The sequence below is a fragment of the Numenius arquata genome, chromosome 3 (genome assembly GCF_964106895.1).
Source record: "Numenius arquata chromosome 3, bNumArq3.hap1.1, whole genome shotgun sequence".
NCBI classification, from domain to species: Eukaryota; Metazoa; Chordata; class Aves; order Charadriiformes; family Scolopacidae; genus Numenius; species Numenius arquata.
In genome coordinates this window covers 52186851-52205673 of record NC_133578.1, presented here as the reverse complement: position 1 = coordinate 52205673, position 18823 = coordinate 52186851, and the positions used below count along the sequence as shown (strand labels likewise).

Sequence of the window (18823 nt, the reverse complement as noted above, 5' to 3'; positions counted from 1 at the left end):
GATGATGGCTGTAGTCATGACGTAAGAAAAGTTGCCTTATTGTGGACTAGTTCTTTGGCCTTAAAAATGGAAAGAAAGTGATAGGCTTGGGAAAAGTTGTAAAGACAGAAGTGGCAAATTTGTTTAAAAAAATGGAGATTGTGGTAGTTATAAAAAAAAGTTAAGGAAAGCTGACACTGGAGTTTGAGAGAAGAGATGAGATGACAAATTGATAACAATAATGAGAAGTAGAAGAGGAAAGGATTTTGCTTAAGTAATAAAAAAAGTAAGATTTGGTTTGGTTATTTTCCAAGTCTATCTTTTTGGCTGCTTCTTCTTCTCTTCCTGTGTTCCCTCAGGAAAACTCAAGTGTCTTGAATAGACATTGGGTAAAACAGACAAATGGGGCTTTGTCTGATAAGTTCTTTGTAACTGGCTTTGATGGTCTCTTCCTGGGAAGAAGAAACAGCTTAAGCTGATGACTCTGACAGATAAGCGTACGAGAAAGCTTGAAGGATAAGTGAGATAAAACTAGAAGGCATTGGGAGTGTGAATATACATATTCCAACTGGTTGAATTTGCAGGCCCAAAAGAAGGTTTGGAGCCTGTATTATTTATTTCTACTTGTTTTCCAGGTGGTAATGATCAGTATTCACGTGGTAGGGGCTTTGCATTTCATAGTTCTTTATAGTCCTGGAGTGCAGATGTCTTTTCCAAGGCCTCAGAAAGTTCAGATGTTTTAAGAGTCTTTTAGTACAATTGCTGAATCTGGTTTTCATTACAAGGAACTCTACAGATGCCCTTTTTAAACTTTTGCACTTGGTGGACTCAGACTTTTTCCCTACCATTTTTTTTTCCTTTTGGCTATCACATTTAGCAAGGAGAGTGGTAAATTAGTGGCAGGTGCATAGATTTGGAGAACTACCAGCTCTAGAGTCGTTATTAAAATAGCCTATTTGTTATATAGGGGGGTTAGTTGTTCGTATCAGATTTAATATAAATCTGGAAGTGTTTTCTAGATAAGTAGAACCCAGTCTTAGCCATAGCCACCATACTGGAATGAACAGTAGCAGAGTGCTTGAAACCAAGGGAAAGAACACCAATAAGCTTTCCCTTTTCTAGAAGTAGACTTGGTCCTGCCAATAAATGAAGTTCACAGACTGGGTCTCGTGTGCAATATTTACCCCTGCTCGTGCCACCTTCACAGCTGAGCCTTGGAGAGGAGGAGGGAGAATGGGCAATGGGAGGAAGGGGAGGTGTATTTCAGTAACTGACTTGTTTCCTATTCCTAATGGGCCTTAAAAGGCTTTCTAGTTTTCATTACCTAAGGCCATTGCATCACTGGAATGGAAACCTCTGACTGTCCTGCTTTATTTACCCCAGATGGGAGAGCAGCAAACCTGAATTATGAGAACTGAAACTGAACTTAGTCCTTGTCAGTTACATACTTCTAAACGAAGGTATTTTTCATGCTTAAACTTCTCAGATGGATAAATTTCTATAGTTTGTTCCCAAGTAAGTAAGAACAGCTGCATCACTTTATTGAAAGTTGGCTCCCAACAAACAAACAAAAAATTCAAGGCTGGGGTACATCTGTGCCAAATTTCAGCCTGGAGTGAATTTTTATGAGTTATAAACTCTTGCCATTTATAATGGAAATTCTGACAGCTCTTTAACTATTTCATAGCAAAAATATGACTGCAGTACTTCAGGGAGAAGAAACGTGTTCTGTTTCTGGCTGGCTGCGTCTCATGACTTAGCCATTTTGGTGGTTCCTGTGATTCTTTCCCTAACTGTTCAAAAAAAGGTTGCGGTACTCCTGATGCATCCTATTATCAGATATCATCGACTTCTGAAGAATAATGCTGCAGTGGTCCTGTCCTGCAAATGGAATTACATTGACTGGATGAATATATTGGAGCATCAGACATAAATAGTCATTGTCATCTTTTCTTCACTCTGTTCTTTAAGAAGGTTCCTTGGATATATGTCTTGTTTGTTTGTTGTTGGGGTTTTTTTTCCCATTAAACATGGTTTCAGTTATTTTTCCTTTTGTCATTGAGTATTTTCTAAGTTATTTCAGGTCTTTTATGCATAATATCTGACCAAAGGATAATACGGAAACCTTCCCATTATATAATCCCTCGGGCTGAGGAGAGACTATACAGTGAAAGCAAGTTCATAATGCGAGTTCAGAATCCACAATATGCTACAGAGAAGAGCTCTGTATTGAATAGGAGCAGAGTGATAGAAAGAGTAGAAAAAGGCAGAGGTGGGTTTCCACAAATCCAGCATATCACTGGAGAAGATCTTTCTTTTCCAATTCATGTTTCAGAATTTCACCACTGCACTATAATATCCCAGTTTTGAGGGTGACCATAAAATGAGAAGATTGCACTACTGATTATGAATGTGGGATCGCATCTGGTTGAGCAAATGAGAGTGTTGCATTCACAAAACTACTGGGGACAGTTTTAGAGGAAAGGTTAAATTATTGGAATATAACAGTAATGAAAGCTAATGTACAATTAAGTAAAATTAGTGGTTTAAAAATGGCCAAACACTTCTGCTTTAGGCATTGTAGCTCGGTTTTGGAAATAGCCAAAAAGGACAAGAAGGCATGTATGCATTAGGTGGAAAAAATTGAAAGGACTTTCAAAAGAAAAACCAAAGTGGTTGTGCTGAGGCTCTGCCCCTCTGAGCACTTTCTTCACCAATTCCTCTTTTCTTTCTCCTCCTTTCGTGACTGTATCTGTACCATGAATTCTGTTGACTTAAAGAAGCTATGGTTGATAGTACATAGTACAGCAGTAATATCCCTGAGAGATATCAAGTGTTTTATGCTTTGTTATTAAGTTGAGATAAATGATTTATGCCATTTCTAAGTACTTGCATGTCCTCCTCTGAACTCAGTTCATATGGACTCACAGTAGTCAAGCACTTGGCTGCACTCCGTGGCTGCAAGAGATAGTCCCCATAACTTTTAAAAAGTCCAAGGCACTTCTAGAAGATTCTGTGTAACTTGTTTTTACAAGCAGATGGTGTGAAGCAATGATTTTATTAGCACTTACTTGGACTGACCTGCATGTCTCCGAGTTCTGGTACTTGCAAATAATGTTCCAGTTCAGAATGATGAAACATTTACACTCAACGTAATGTCCTGTATTATACGTTTATATGTGCATTAGAGATGACTAACCAACAAAAATTATAATGAAAATTTTGTTTTGATTGAAATGTGAGGGGAAAAGCATCGTCCACCTACTTACTTGCTGTCTGATGCTTACTGAACGATTTAATAAACATTGTACTAGTGGGTGGCTATCTGTACGTGTATTTTGGTGTCCCTCTGAAGTAATAGGTTCTACGCTGATTTGTCAGCTCTTGCTTGTTGCTGTCATTGTCTGTGTAAAGGACCATTGTTCCGCGGATCGAGCCCCTGTCTTACAGAGTAGCTCCTGTTTGAAGTGCTGGACTGTGAGGTGTTTTCAAATGTTAGATCTGACTTTTCAACTGAAATAATTACTGACATTCTTTATATCCTTTTTGCATCATTTTCATTAAATGTGCTTTTCTACTCTAGGAAAACAAGATTATAAGAAAACCAGGCCTATGTTAAGAGCTACAAGATTAAAAGCAGAGGCCAAGAAAACTGCACTAGGCGTAAAGGTAGAGATCTATTTGATAGCTTATACCACCTTTGTATATATGTTGTTTCTTTTCCCCATAGATGTACTGTGTGAATATTGATTTCTGAGAGATATTGTTTATGACACTTCAAAATCTAAGTGGAATGCCAGAATCTAAAATATTTATGATGGATTGCTTTTACTTAACCCTAAAATAACTAGAATAGTTGAAATGCTAAAAGATTTTAAGTAGTCCATGTCATTGTTATGATGTATACATACTTACTAATAAAGTACTGTATGCTTAAAAAATCAATCTTTTCAGGGAGCCTCTCAACACAAAGAACAAATGCTTTTAACGATTTCATGTAGATATAAAAATTACAATAATCATCTTCCTTCTTCCTCTTTCTCTCCTGTACCCAGGAGTAATTTAAAATCTGGGTTTGTTAAGTATTATATATTCTAAGTGTTATTATCTCAGACTACATCCTTGTGTATTGCCTCAGGCTTGGAAAAAGAAGGCTTAACTAATAGCAAAACACATGGAAAGGTACTGAACTTTATTTTGGAAATGTCACTTTTTCAGGCAGGTATGAAGTATAATAATGACTATTTGATCACGGCTGTGAATGTGAGCAAGGAGGACCATATTTTGTGCTATCTGCTACCCAGTGTGTCATCAAAATGGAATTTATCTGAACGCACAGTGTTTATTTAAGGTGCATCCAGTATTTTTCCCTCAAACTTATTTTGGAATCAAATTGATATACAATTAGCTTAGCAGCAAGGGTAAAAACTGAGCAAAATAAAAAAGTGGATCAAATACCTGGGTATTCTAGTGAAAGAAACTTCAGAAATGTTAAAAGGCGAACGTTTTCTTGTTTCTAGCAGATGAGAAATCAATTTTTTCAAGTTATAGCTTATAGCAAATGCCAAGGTATTACTACCAAGCTGTAACAGCTGTTGAGCTGCCAGATGATGTATTTGGTTGTCTTCCAGAATTTGCTATTATAATCACGAAACAGTGCTTTCTTTTTGCTCCTGATTGCTGATCTCGATCAAGCATTACCGTGCGATGCAGTATGTTTTCACAACATAATCTCCTCAGTTAGTGCTGTGTGTCAGGTTTTAATGAGAAAAAGTAGATTGCCTTTTTTGTTTAAAGGATAGATTATTAACCTTTTGAGTTCAATGTTTTTTCCTTCCTTTCTTATTAAATTTTACTATTTCTTTTCATTTTACTTTCAATGACATGACCTTTTAAAAGTGATGTTCTACTTGGAGACTTTTACTGTACAGCCTAGTTCTTTTAATATGTGCAAGTTTTTTGCATGTCTTTCGCAAGTGAGAAAAATACGAACTTTGGTCCTTCAAAACCTGCGCTTTTTTCCTGATTTTCTTCCGTAGTTCTTACTTAAAATGAGGAAGAACAGGAAAGCATACATGTGATCGTATGTATAATGAAGAATCAAGTATTAGTGAGTAAAGAAATCAAGAATGGTTTATTTTGTACAAATAGGTTCCTGCATGTTATAGCAGAACACCAGCTGACTTGTAGGTAAGAATGAGTTTTCCCATCAAGGCGCACATGTGCCCTCCAGGTCACGGGATGTTGTGTTTCTGGGCTTCTGCTAGTTCCAGCGTGCAGTCTCTCAGGTCTGCAATTCTGCCTCTGCCTTTAAAAAAAAAAAAAAAAAAGGAAGAAATTCTTTAAAATATTGTCTTCCTGCTGTAACATTTTTTGCACGCCTGGACCATAAACTGTGCTCTGGATCATCCCCAAACAGATCGCAGTCATTTGCTTTGCTTCCTAATTGCTGAGAAAAGCTGACACAGCTGAAGCAAAAGGGAAGGTAAGTTGGGCACCTTTCCCTCCAGGAGGAAGGAGATCAGGGCCTTTGTATGCATCCTTCTCGCTGAGCCTGCTTAATGCCAGCGACCTCAGGCTTACTAAATGTTACAATACTTCCACCAGAATACGGGCGATCCCTGTAGAATAAAACTCTCCACTTCTGCTGACAGACCCTGCAGCGCTCAGCAAGGAAGCGAGGCATCTTTAATGCCTCGGGGTAAACTTGCACCTCTTCCCGTCTCGCAGTGACAACTCTTCACCCTGCTCTGTCCCTCCGGTTCAGCAGAGCTTCATCATGGGCAGTGGATGCGCCTGGAGTGTCTGCAGGGAAATCGCCCTCCCTACCCCAGGAGAGGCTGTTTAGTTGTGAAGCCCCATAAGCTCTCCTCCTCTCTCAGGCAGGGCTTGTTTGGCTCAGATAAGTTCCTCCAGGACTTCAGTCTTCTTACGTTCATCCTCCACGCCTATCCCAGATACTCCTCTGTTGCCTTCTGGATAAATTTTGAAATAAGAATTTCTTGAAGTCTCTTACTGAGTGTGATAGCAGAGTCTTAAATCGCTCCTCGTGTCTGTGGCCGTCAGAAGAGTCAGCAAAGTCGGGTCCCATCAGGTTATGTACATTCATGGAACTGTTTTGAGGCTTGAGTGTGTGTTCCTTTAGTTGCTTCCTAATATTCAGAGCTTTTGAGCGTGCCTGAGCTCTTCCTTTGGGAAGGTATCATCACAGTTGTCACTTCTTATTAACAAAGTTTTCTGAGGGTGATAAGCGACATGATTCACCTTCCAAAGGCTGGAATTTTAGTCTTTTTACATGATGTAGGTCCCGACTCTGTGCTGTGGCAGTTGGTTAACTTTGGTCTGTGTTGAGGAAAAAAAAAACGGTGTAACTACGGTGCAAGGTAATAAGTAGGCAGCACTTTAAATATAAATGTCCAAAGTTCTTGTAAATCTTTGAGAAAACACACATACGTGTACTTACCATATATTTTATTTGTTTATCCAGGTTTCAGTACATGATGCAGTATGCAGCATTTCAAAATACATTAATATTTTCTTATAAAAAGCTAAGTTGCAATTAATAAAAATATTGTAGAGGAAGGATATCCTTATCATACATGTAAAAGAACAAACTCTCTGGGAAAGAGAGTTTTATAATTCTGTGAAATATCTAACACAATAACTACCATACTGCCACTTAAAACGACAGGATTTTTAGTGCTCATTGATACCTCTAGAGTTGTTTTGCACTAGCGTCCTGAAGAGCTTGTATTCCTGGCTGTAAACTTGAGGTAGTATTTAGGGGAAAAAAAAAAAAACCCAAGAGGACTGGAAAATAGTGAAGAATTTTAGTCCTTAGTTTCTATGAAGATAATGAAATTCAACCGTTGTGTATTTCACCATGAGAGCTGACAAGATTCGCTTAAAAAAAAAAAAGCCCTATAAATGACATAAAACTTTTGAGAACCAATCCCCTGGAGATCCTTCACATTTCATCGCTGGCATACTAATTAGCTTGTCTTGTCAAACTTCGATTGCCTTGTCATTTTAATGCAAGGTTTAAAGTAACAAAGTTTCTTTCAGTCACTGGCATTTAGTATTTTTTAATTTCCCCAATGAGAGATTTTATCCCTGTTGATAATGTCAGAGACGCAGCTAAGCACTAATAACTATCAAAAGTTAATTCAAGCAGGGTGACCATCCTAGTATTTGGTGTGTAATGTTTGCTCTTTAAACATGTTTAAAAATTAAATATTGTAGCAGAGCTATTGTGCTGGCTCTGTCTATGTGACACCAGTGCAGTCGGTGAGTGCCAAAATATACGGTGGCATCTCTTGGAAAAGCAGGACCCCTGTCTCAAGGAACAACTCGGAGATAAAGTAGTATGCTGTATGTCTCCTGGTGTTTGGATAAGACGAAATTCTTTGTAGCAGTACCAAAAAGGGAGCCTCTAAACCTTCTCTGTGTGGTTGTTTTGTTGTCCCCCCTGCGGGGGGCTCATGCTGGGGGAAGCCCACCTGCTCATCCTTACCAGGTGGAGCAGCAAGGGGGTCTGCACCATCGGTGCTAGCTCTGCCCTCCGTGGGTGAGGAAGAGGTGTCAGCAGGTGGGTGGCAAGAGAAAATGGTTTGAGGAATGTGGAAGCTCAGCCCCAGATAGCTGGGGTTTGGTGCGCTGGGGACAAAAGTAATGGGAGTTCCCGGGAAGAGATTTTTTTCACAAGCTGCAAGAATGAATCAGTGGTCCGTGGGCTAGATGATGAAGATTTCTTTCTTGTTGAAAGGTAGACACAAATCTGAACAGTACTATTTTACACCCACTTGCAAAGACATAATTGACTGCAGAATACCACTCCACAGAGAATTATTAGCAACGTAGCACATTGATTGAGCTAAGGAAAAGCTGTTTCCTAAAAAAGTGAGAGTTTACTGTCTGTCATTTTTGCATATCTGCTTAATCTGTTGTGTAGCTCGCTATTAAGAGTTTATCTCATCTGGAACAAGTTATGTATGAATAGATAACAAGACATTCCTAGTGTATTTTGGCAAAGGTTATTCTCTGATTTCATGCTGTTCATAATCTGCTAAATTAGTGGACTACATTTGCCAAGATAATTTGGGAATATAGTTTCATAGCTTTGCAGAAATTAAGGCCACAAGGGACTATTAGATCATTTGATCTGGTCTTCTGTGTGTTACAGATCATAAAATTTCATCCAAATTCTTTCTAGGAAGTCCAAGTACTTTACAGTGGCCAAAATACTGGGCCTTCAAACCAGTTTATGTATGTGACTCGCATAAAGAGCTGGGCAGCTTAATGTGCCACCAGTGAACAGAGTGTGATATTCCCAGTGATCCCAGTAGTCAGACTTTGATCCCTACTTTGAAATGGGAGGGAAAAAAACCCTACAAAGAGAAAAACAAAATCGGAGTGCTTCCATCTGACCCTGTCCGCATAAGTACAGTAATTGTGGTGGTTTGAGCATGTGAACAAGATACACCAAGCAGGAGCTTAGGAGGATCTTCTGTACCGTCTCGGAGCGGTAGTCTATCTTTCTCAGGCTTTGTTCTCTACTTACAACCAATCTTTAACACTTCAAAGGATAGTTGACAACAACAAAACCTCAAATCCCAGAAATTATATCAATACAATTGGAGGAAAATTTCCTGCAAAAGAAGGAAAAGTCTTTTGATCCTATATAGAAAAGTCTGAAACACTGAAGCATGTGGTGCAGTTACTTTTAACAATCTGGGACTTCAGGGGTTCAGAACATAGCACTGACAATGTACGTAATCCCAGTCTTCCCAGGGCCTCGAAGGAGGGGAGCAGTCTGGTGGGCTGAGTTCACCAACTGCAAGGCTGGCAGCCAGGACCTCCTTTTCACATAAGCCCAGGTTGAAGTATTCTTCCCAACACCTAAATAAAAATGCACTTTTTTTGAGAGAACTGACCGCAGAAGACTCACAGCCATGGAAGTCCTTATTTTCCCCAAGAGGCAACTGGAATGTTCCATCATTCTTGCTCCTAGAAAATGGCATCTTATTTCAAGACTGAGCTTATCTAACGGCAGCTGGACCTTGAGAGGTTCTTATAAACAAGATAGAAGGACCCCACACTGTGAAGCGTCTTACTTAAATACAGGTGTATGGCATATATAGTTATATGCTGTAACCAAACTACCTCTCATTCTTCTCTGTGATAAAATAAAAACCAGTCATCTCCCTGCTGGAAATCCCTCTGCCTTTGCACATCCAGAGATCACAATGAGGGAGTGGTTACCCCTTAAATGCAAAGACCTTTTTAGAGTCACAGTTTTTCAATGCCGAGTCCTCCATTTTGTTAAGTACTATCTATATATTTGTTACCTGTATGTATTATCTAACATTTAACTATATTAAAATTATATTAAAATCCTGTTGCTTTGTGTTCACATAGCCAGGCCTTTTAAATGACTCTGTAATAGTACCTTGTTCTCATTATTTGATACAATAATGATCTTTGTTCCATCTGAAGTTCTTACAATTAAAAATTTATAACATAAAAATTACTGATAAAATTTAATAAATTTCTTTTGTTACCTCGTATTAGATGTAGAAAGTCCTGCATTAAGAAAGTAAACATCCATTTTTAAATATGATTTTGTTGAAACTCTAAAAAATGATCAGTGAATGTCCAGATAAAGTCTTCCAGTTAGAAATTATATGGAATTAAAAGGTTGATTGTCAAGTCCATGTATGTTTATTTCATTTCTCAAGGTATCCTTGATCAGCATGATTTTCTTTTCATCTCTTTGCAGAAATAGCTAGGGATAGTTTAGCATTTCAAAGACAGCAATTTGTAGTACTCTTTCACCTAGGTTTAAGCTGGTTACAGGTGAAAGAGGTACAATTCTCTTTGGAGGACAATAAAAAATATGTTAAAATCTGAAATTTCCTGAAAGTGTGATATTTCTCTATCTGTGTAGGATATGATGCTGCCATGTACAGTGTCCAGCTTTGTGTTATTATAACTAACATTTTTTTCCTCAGCTCTGTTTTTTCATCTCCTGATTAATCTTGTTTAGATCCCAACTCTGCAACTTGCTCTAGTAGGGTGAATCTGAGGACATTATCCAAGTATTTTGACATGAGAGACGTAAAACTGACAAAAAAATGATAGGACAATTAAATCTACGTTATGGTGTAATGGCATGTGTTTCCTTTATGGAAAAGTTTCTGAAAAACTTAACCAAGCTGAAATCAGTAGGGTTCTACAGACATTATTCTAAATATAAGAGAATATAATAGAAAATTCTGTTCCTTTTAAAGGCTTCTTTGACTGTACTTTGGGATTTGAGAGCAGGGATGTTATTTCCTAGCGATCTGTACCATGTTATAAAAGAAAAAAAGGAGAAAAAGCCCTGTGATCATTTTAAGTTTATTTCTATAGGACTTTTTCTATATTGGTTAATTATTCATGGTGAAATCCTCTGAGTAAATGGATTTCGCAGAGGGATGATGGGGATGATCCATAAAGTGCAAGAGAAAGGGAGCTATATAATGCCGAGTGGGGAGTATTTTAACATTTCATTTCTATGCATGGCTTAAAATACAAATAGCAAGGCCTGATAAGTATAAAACAAATTAAAATGACAATATATACTGTTGTTGCAAAGACAGTTATAGTAGTGTAGCATCTCATTTGCTATTTACATTGCAAAATTTATGTTTATAAAAGTTCATAAACTGGATACAATTCTTAAGAGACTACGTATCCCTAGCTGAGAACCAGCTGTCCCTTGTTAGGCCGTTTATTTTAGATTTTTGTTACTCTGCCTTCTTCAGTAACTCAAAATTAAGGTTCTTGCGTAATTCTCAAACCTGGAATTTCAATAACCTTTTCATTCCCAAGGTTAATAAATACTGATCCAGCCACCCCGTTCCTAGTGCCCGTGTAAGGAAAGCAGTATTCTTATCTCAGTGTTACTCACTGTAAAACTTAGGGAGAGCAATTAAAGAACTACTCCCATCAAAACAGTTACTGATCAAGATTTTCCCAGTTCCGCTTCCTAGAAAACAAACCTTTAATGCAAACATTCCCCCGAATTTTGCTGCTGCTACCACGGCGTTTCCTAAGGGAGACTGGGGAGAAGGAAAGATGAACCTATCACAAAGCAGAACGGGTGGCAAGCGTGGCATCCAAACAAGGGAAAGAACTTTTTAATACTGGAATGAATTTGCTCTCTGTGTCAAGTGTGAACGGTGCCTGCATTGTACGGTTTTGTTGTCCACTCTCCTGAGCAGATGGAGCTTGCAGTTGTATGTCACTTGTTTATTACATCCTCTTAAGATTAGTAGCTGTGTGGCCAGATGGGTCTGGGAGCACAGCTGTGGATACAAGGAAATAAATGAAACCTGTCTGATGCTGCCATGCCCTTTTGTGAGATACTGACGTGTTGCAACTGCAACAAAGCAAAAATCACTTTCCTTTAATATATTAGTGAATTAGATGTACTTTCTTTTTTTTTTTTTAATCAAATCATATGAAATCAGGAGGATGAGGTTCAGAGGGTGATATAATTCTCAGAGGAAAATGTGGTTGAAATCTGTAGCAAGCAGCCTCAGCAAATTTACAGGAGCAATTTTAATGTGGTAAAATAAATTTAAAGTACATCTCAATTAATCATCCGTATAAAATGTAAAGCAAAGGTTTCTATAGAACAAAGACTCCTATAGCGCGTACGCCAACTAGGCAGTAGTATTTCAAAGTTTATTAGATGGCATATGTTGAATTATTGATCCAACATTCTGATAAACTATATAATGCATTCATGTAAATGCAAATGAAATGCTGTTCTATAGAAGAATGCCAGATTATGGGCTAGACTTTAAAAAATGAAGCTAGTACAGTTTTAACTCCTTCGTGGCAGTGGACACACAAAGTTGGTCATGAAGCCGCCACAAATCTAGAGATACTGGATGGAATTCATCCTGCAGGGCAGGTCTCCACACCAGAGAAATCATCTCAATTCCCCTTCTGGTCTAAGGGGAGAAATAGGCATTTTTAGGAAGAAATCACCACACCTCTTTTAAGAGGACACAATTAATCTTGCACCAAGGAGGGTCAGATTCTCTCCTTGGACGGTAAAGGATCTCTGATTGTCTAGGTATGGTGTAGGCATCTCCTTTCAGTGCCACTGGAGGAGTAGATTTGATGTGGCATCTTCTGTACCAATTCAGAATAGTTGTTACAGAGTCACTGAACTGTTTTTTTTCCTCTCCTTTTAAGTATACAGCTGGATTCTTCTGATGCAGATGTTTTCTAGGTTAATAAGAAGCTGAGATTTGGAGGGGAGGTGGTTGCTTCTTTTTGTAGAGGGAAAACAGTTTGGGGGAGGGGGTACAAACTAACCTGTTCCTTTTGAGCATGATTTTTAAAATACATCATGATAATAAGGAATGAAGCAGTGTATGTTGTTAGCTGTGGAAGTGGTGCTTTCTGTGAGCTGAAGGAACATAAGGATTTTTCTCAAATTTATATTTCTTCTTTCATTGTCTAGCAAAATGAGAGTCAACACTATAGGAAGTGTGCTGTGCTTTCCAGGAGAATAAAAGCTTAAGAATGTGAAATACAGTGACTTTGAAAGAAGTAGTGTTATAAAGAGGATGATCATGCTATGATTTATTATATCTGAGATCTAAAGTTGGAGCTTAAGAGTCCAGCCTTAAGATAGAACAGGATGATAGGCAGTCACATAATGAGTGTGACGTGTAGTACAAAAACATTTTTCTGCTTCTGAAAGCTGCTATAAATCATGTATACTTTGGAAGACTCTTTTATGTTAATTAGGGAAGATGCAGCAAGTTGCAATATTTTATGGGAAGAGAGGCAAGTGCAAATTGTTGTGCTTTTTGCCTTATTGCAGAGGGGAAGGAAGAAAACTTTCATCCAATTCTGAAGGATTTTGTAGCTCCATATTTTGATGCATGCCAGGAGGTTGGGAGGTAGAGGTAGCAATTTTCATTGACTTCCACCATACTGTGTTTGCTTCATTAAAAAATTACAAATTTGTTGGCAAAAAGCAGTAACATATTGCTAGAAAACATCAAAATTCACAGTGTAAATTCATAACTTAAATTTGTGTTCAAAACTGTGGTTTGTGAATTCTGTCTTTTCTTTTAAAAAAGAAGCAATAGCATAATAAAAGGACGTAAAGCTCCTATTTCTAGGTCAGACCAAAGATCCTTAAACCAAATATCCCATATCTGGCAGTATATGAGACTTAGCAGAATCTTTATTAAGTGAATGGATTTTGTAACACTCTGAAATGGTAATCGCAAAGAAGAAATCATTAATGTATCAATGCCTTATGCAATTATATATGCCTGGTGTTATTTTGATGTGCATTATAGAATGGAAATAGTATTTATTCCTGATGTATCTGAAAATATGGTACTATTTCTAACAGGTTTTGGTTTGTGGTGTTTTTTTTTTCTCTTATTTCTACAGGAAGTTGCCCTTGTCCTTGCCGCTATACTGGTATTTTTGTTGGCTTTCTATGCTTTCTTTTATCTTAACATTTCCAATGAAGTTGACCTTGATCTGGATCCAGATGAAAACTAGCAGAGGCGAGGAATCTATCACCAAGATTTCTTCAGCTTGAACAAGACTACGGAGGAGCACACAGTACCTTCACTGTGAGACAGTAAATGATGCCATTTCTTGCAGTCTAAATTCATAAGGAAGTTTTGCAATACGTCCGTCACTTTTACATTCCAAATCTCCAAAATAAGGGAACGCTCATGGCCAGCAAGTGTGTTTGGTTAACACCAAAGCCAGGAGCAGCAGTACAATACATGAAGTTTATTGTTTACATTATTTTTTTTCTCAGGCAGAGAACTTTGATGTCAAAAGACAGGTGCTATTATTATCATGGGTATTGATGCTGACTTCACAGGAGGAGAGTCTGCCTTGACTAAATTTAGGAATCAAAGCTTCCTAATAGCCAAATTAGGTTCCTTTTCCTTTCCCAAAAGAAAGCAGAAATACCAAATAAAAAGGTCTTTTCTTGATTTGTATTTAAAATATATCAAAACCCCCTCATCCTTTCTCTCCCTTTTAATCTTCCTTGTGCATGTGTGCACACGCGCACGCACGAAGATGGAAGAAATTGTAGGGGGAAAAAAAGTCTTTTTAGAAGCAGTCTGTCACCTCCTATATGGACTTAATTTTATGTCATCCCAGATTCTGTGTGCCCATATATCTGCAGTAATCTTTTTCATTCTTTTGCCAACTGTTCAGCACACATGTGTTCTGTCAGAAATGGCACCTGGATGACAGAAGCTCTAACATTCACATATGCCTCTGAAACACAGTTCTTTGCCTCCTGTGCTGTCTGAACTAGTGTAAATAAAAAGTTCAGTCGATGTTGGTTTTAATTAGTGTATTGCTCTATTATTAATATGAAGTCAAAATCGTATTTTAATTATACTCTTCCTGCTGGTTGTGGTATCGACTTGCACTACCTGTTAGGAGGATGTTGTAAAAAAAATTGCTTTCCAGTTATACAATCATTTCAATCGCCAAACTAAGGTGAGAATTTGTAAGTAATAAGAAACCTTTTTTTTTTTTTTTTAATGTGTACTAATAATTGGGAAGATCTTGGCTCGATGACATCCTTCAGTTCTTGCAAAGTACCTTTCAGAATATGCACTGTAGATAACATTTCTGATCCCTTTGATAACCACAAGCCACTTGCAGAAGTCAGTGTGTCATAGCAGCTGCAGGGAGCTGTAGAATTCTGGCTTTATCCTGTTCTGCTTCGGCTTTGGCATAAAACCGAGCTTTGTGGTTGCAAAGGTTCACTTTCGATCCTTTTAAAAACATGGTCAGTCTTTCTCTAGTTCGGATTCACTTTGATCCCCAGAAAAGCATAGAGCCGCTGGTGCTGGATGCGGCAAGGGAGTTAGGCAGGTTGACTTCCAGAAAAGTTAACAATAATTCTGAAATTCTGTTAGCAAACTAGCTTGGCTTTATCTCTGATACCAATTTCGGGGCTGAATGTTAGGTTTAGTTGCAACTGAGATATTTACTGACTTGTTCCAGAAATGCCTGACTACGATTTCTTATAGTGCTTGTGAAGACAAAGGGATACAAATCATAGCAAGTATTATAACGGAAAATATATTTATTTTAAATTGACACAGTCCCATTATCACCACTTAAGGAACTTAGATCAATACAGTTAATTTTTAAACCATACAGTAACTATGACCATATACATTATGAGTCTCTAAGGATCCACTTCTTATCTGTCATACTCCTCATTCCCTTTATGCAGTGCCAAAACACCTCCTCTAGAAATTCAGAGTACAAGTCTTCCAAGAAAGATATGAAAAAGCATGAACATGTACATGCAAATATTTCTCATTTTCTAATTATGACTGTTGCAGACACAAAACCCTAACATTTGTGCATTCATATGACCTATAGTCCGCTAATCTTCGCACACATGACCAAACGCTTAGCAACATGTGGCATTTATGGCGAAGCGTTATCTGACACATGGCCCGACTTTCAGTGGAGAGAAAAGCATATCACAAGCTGTCTCCTTGGATGTGACATGCCTTTCACTTCACCAGTGCCACACCACATGTCGCAGAAGCTGCAGACCTCTCCTGTTACTTCGCATGAGCAGTTTTCTTATTCCATAAAATACTGAGAGGATTGCTTTCTTAATGTCCACACGTAGCTCTCTGGGTGATGTCAAATTTATGAACATGAAATTCCTCGAACAGGAAGATTGCATTTCCCATAATTCTGACTCATAGACAAAATCCGAAGTGCGTATATGTGTGATTGAAGCAGCTTCCCTGATTTGTGGCTTATCAGTCCATATCGCCGGCAAGTGCCATAGCTCGCAGTTAGACTGTTTAGATTAGGCCTTTTCATTCACATGAAAGATATTCTCATGTAACCAGAAAGTTTCCTTGTGTTTAGGTAAACTGGGTAGACTTCTGTTCACTCTACTTAGAAATACATGGCAAATATTGCAGCAAATACATGTTTTCTCTTATCAGTGCAATAATTTCTAATGGGACTATGTCAATAGTTTTTTTAAGCTAAAAGCTCCCACTTCTCATCAAATTATTCATCCCTGGTTTTCTAAAAGGCACAAACACAACAATATTAGCAATGAGGTCTGATTCTGAGCTTACTGATTTATGATTTCCTCTGAGTTCACTGAAATTACAACTCATTTACTCCAAGGGAAAATCAGAAACTGACTTGAAGTTATTTCTGCTTTAGGGAGTGCTACATTGTCCACGCCTGATATTTTAAAGTAGAGAGTGATTTTAATCTTGCAAACATGTGACTTACTTTGCCCTCAGTTATATCTCAGATTGAATGCCTCTTGGTTTTTGGACCACCTATCTTTGTATGAGTTGCTCAGTGTCTATTTTAATAATAAATGTATTTTTCCTATTTTTGTGCTCTTATTAATATTGGATGTGTCACACTGAATTATATATACATTTGAAAGGACATTAAAGCAATGTAAACAGCACAATGTTGAAATGTGAGCAGTGATGCTCAACAGTTTTAGAATATCTGGATTATTCTAGGCAGTTCTAGCCCCTAAGCTCATATTAAAAATAAGCGTAGCCTATGAATACTTAAAAGACAATGAAGAGAACTTCCCTTGGCATCCTAGCCGATACCAGTAGAGCAGATCTCTTTCTGCAGACAAAATTGTTCCATGTAGCTCCCTTCAACTTCAGACAGAATGACTTTATTATAAAAGTAATAATTTTATATGCTTGTTTCAAAGAAAGATTTCTGATCAAACAGTTTACACAGCAGCCCTGGCTTAACAGGGCAGATTTTTTCAAGGATATTCACCTCTGGGGAAAGGGTAGATGTCAGTATCATTGTTTCCCTCTGCTTCTGGAATAAACTGAATTTCTTTCCAGCAGAGGTTGTGGAGGAGATGCCTGTACTGAGTCCTCATACTGTGGGTGGGAGCGGATGTCCCATCTGGAAGAGTCTCTGGCTAGGAAGGCACAACAGTCTTCCAGCAGTGATTTTGCTGATTTTGCTCAGTAAATCTTTCCTCAGCAGTTTTCCTTTTCCCTTTGATCCTACAAAAGCAGAACAAGCACGTAGACCATCTCAGGACAGAAGCCTCAGTATAGTAGTTTTACTAGTGCTGCTGGTGAACATTGCCAAGGAAAGGCTTTAACTCTATTTCCTAGAGTCCATAAATACATTTTACTGGAAGCTTAGGAGGCATGTTAAGCATTTCCCTAATAGACCCTAGAGATATACTTAAACTTTTCTTGAAGAACGCTTTATTTAAAGTTCACTGTTGCGTATCATATAGACATCACGATTCAGAATCTGTCATAGCTCCTTCCATGCATCAGACCAGCGGTAGCGGGGACGACACGTAGACTGTGAGATTTTGCTGCAACACGTAACTGCGAGCACGCGCGGCATGAGCAAGCTCGTCTGATTTAGGTGTCATCTAGAGTAGCTGACCTAACAAGTTGTGTCTGAAAACAAACGGGTTTTGCAACAACCCTACGAAAAGGAAGGCACAGTGAAAGCCCTACAAAATCGCTCATCCCATTTCCATGAAAGTTGCTACCGTGGAAGAGGCTTATCTGCTGACTTGGGGCCAAGTTCTGAATGCTTCCCTTTCGGGGAGGAAAATGTTGCCAGCAGCTACCAGTAGAGTGATGTTTCATTTTGATTTGACACGGAATGGTGCCTGTAAGGCACAACTGGGCCAGTTGGTGAAGGTCAGATGCGTTCAGGACAATTCTCAGTAAAGGACTGTACTTGAAATGCAGACCAGGCAAGTGAGAGTGCCAACAAACAGGATACTACAGATCTTGATCGCATTTCAAGTTTTACTTACAGTAGCATGATAATTAGTGCTGCTTATGACTAAGAAAATAACAAGATGGCACATCAATAAGACAGCAGAAATGTGATGTTGGAACTGCTTCTTAAAAGATTTTGTAGCGGATTATGCCTGCACTTTGGGAAATGAATCCAGGAGATGAATAAACTGGCAAAGTTGTCTGTGATCTTATGCTTACAATATTTTTCCCTGAAAGAGACGACGGAGATATTTCGCACCACTTTTCCCCATCGTCCTCTTAGTTTGCTGTAGTACATTCTTTTGTAGATGTATTTCTACACTTTTCCAAGAGTGGAACAATATTTTTTCTAGTTCATCAATGCATTTAATTGACAGAATCCTCTACTCTTCCTTTTATCCCCCCTCAATCACAACTAAATTGGTGGGGAGACAGCCAAAATGTAAGGTACCAGTGTCTCTCAAGCAGATGTCACACCACTATTTTTTAGCTCGTTTAAGTGAATAAACATGTTAAACTGTGAAGTATTACATTTTAGATTTTTTCATTAAAAAAAAAAATGGGACAATCTGTTTACTGTCCTTAATTGAGACAACAATCCTGGTGGTTGCCAGTTTTGGCAGTTGCAATGATGAACTATAAATATTGGGACAAATCAACTAACTGGTGATTGTGGAGGGTAGTTCAAGTAGAAGCCTCATTCTGCATGAATACTTTTTTCAGTGCTATATTTTTTCTAACTTCTATAATCGTTATACTGGTTTTGCATGTTAAAACCACAAATAAATACATGACTAGTCAAACAATAGGCTTGATTCTGTTGTCTTATTCGGAGTGACTAAAAAAGCAGCTAAAAGCTGACAGCCCTGCAGCATAGTTCATGCCTTCCCTGAATTCTCCCTAAAAGGTGTTTGTTCAGGTCGATGTGAGCTATGAAGAGCTTCATTTTGCTGAACCTTGGAAAAACTGAGCAGCATATAGATCTTTCTGAGTCT

The 18823-nt window shown here is 38.2% G+C and overlaps 1 protein-coding gene across 2 annotated transcripts in view; it reads left to right on the top strand.

Moving 5' to 3' along the window:
- The window catches only part of TRIQK (triple QxxK/R motif containing), a 66986-nt gene extending 48364 nt beyond the window's left edge, over nucleotides 1-18622 (top strand). Inside the window, exons 3-4 of one of the 2 annotated variants that reach the window (XM_074145457.1) lie at nucleotides 3563-3648; nucleotides 13450-18622. In XM_074145457.1, the coding sequence (XP_074001558.1) occupies nucleotides 3563-3648; nucleotides 13450-13563 (200 nt within the window). In that variant the 3' untranslated portion in view covers nucleotides 13564-18622. The remainder of the gene's footprint in view (nucleotides 1-3562; nucleotides 3649-13449) is intronic. The other variant, XM_074145458.1, reaches the window with a different exon arrangement.
- The last annotated feature ends 201 nt before the right edge of the window (nucleotides 18623-18823 follow it).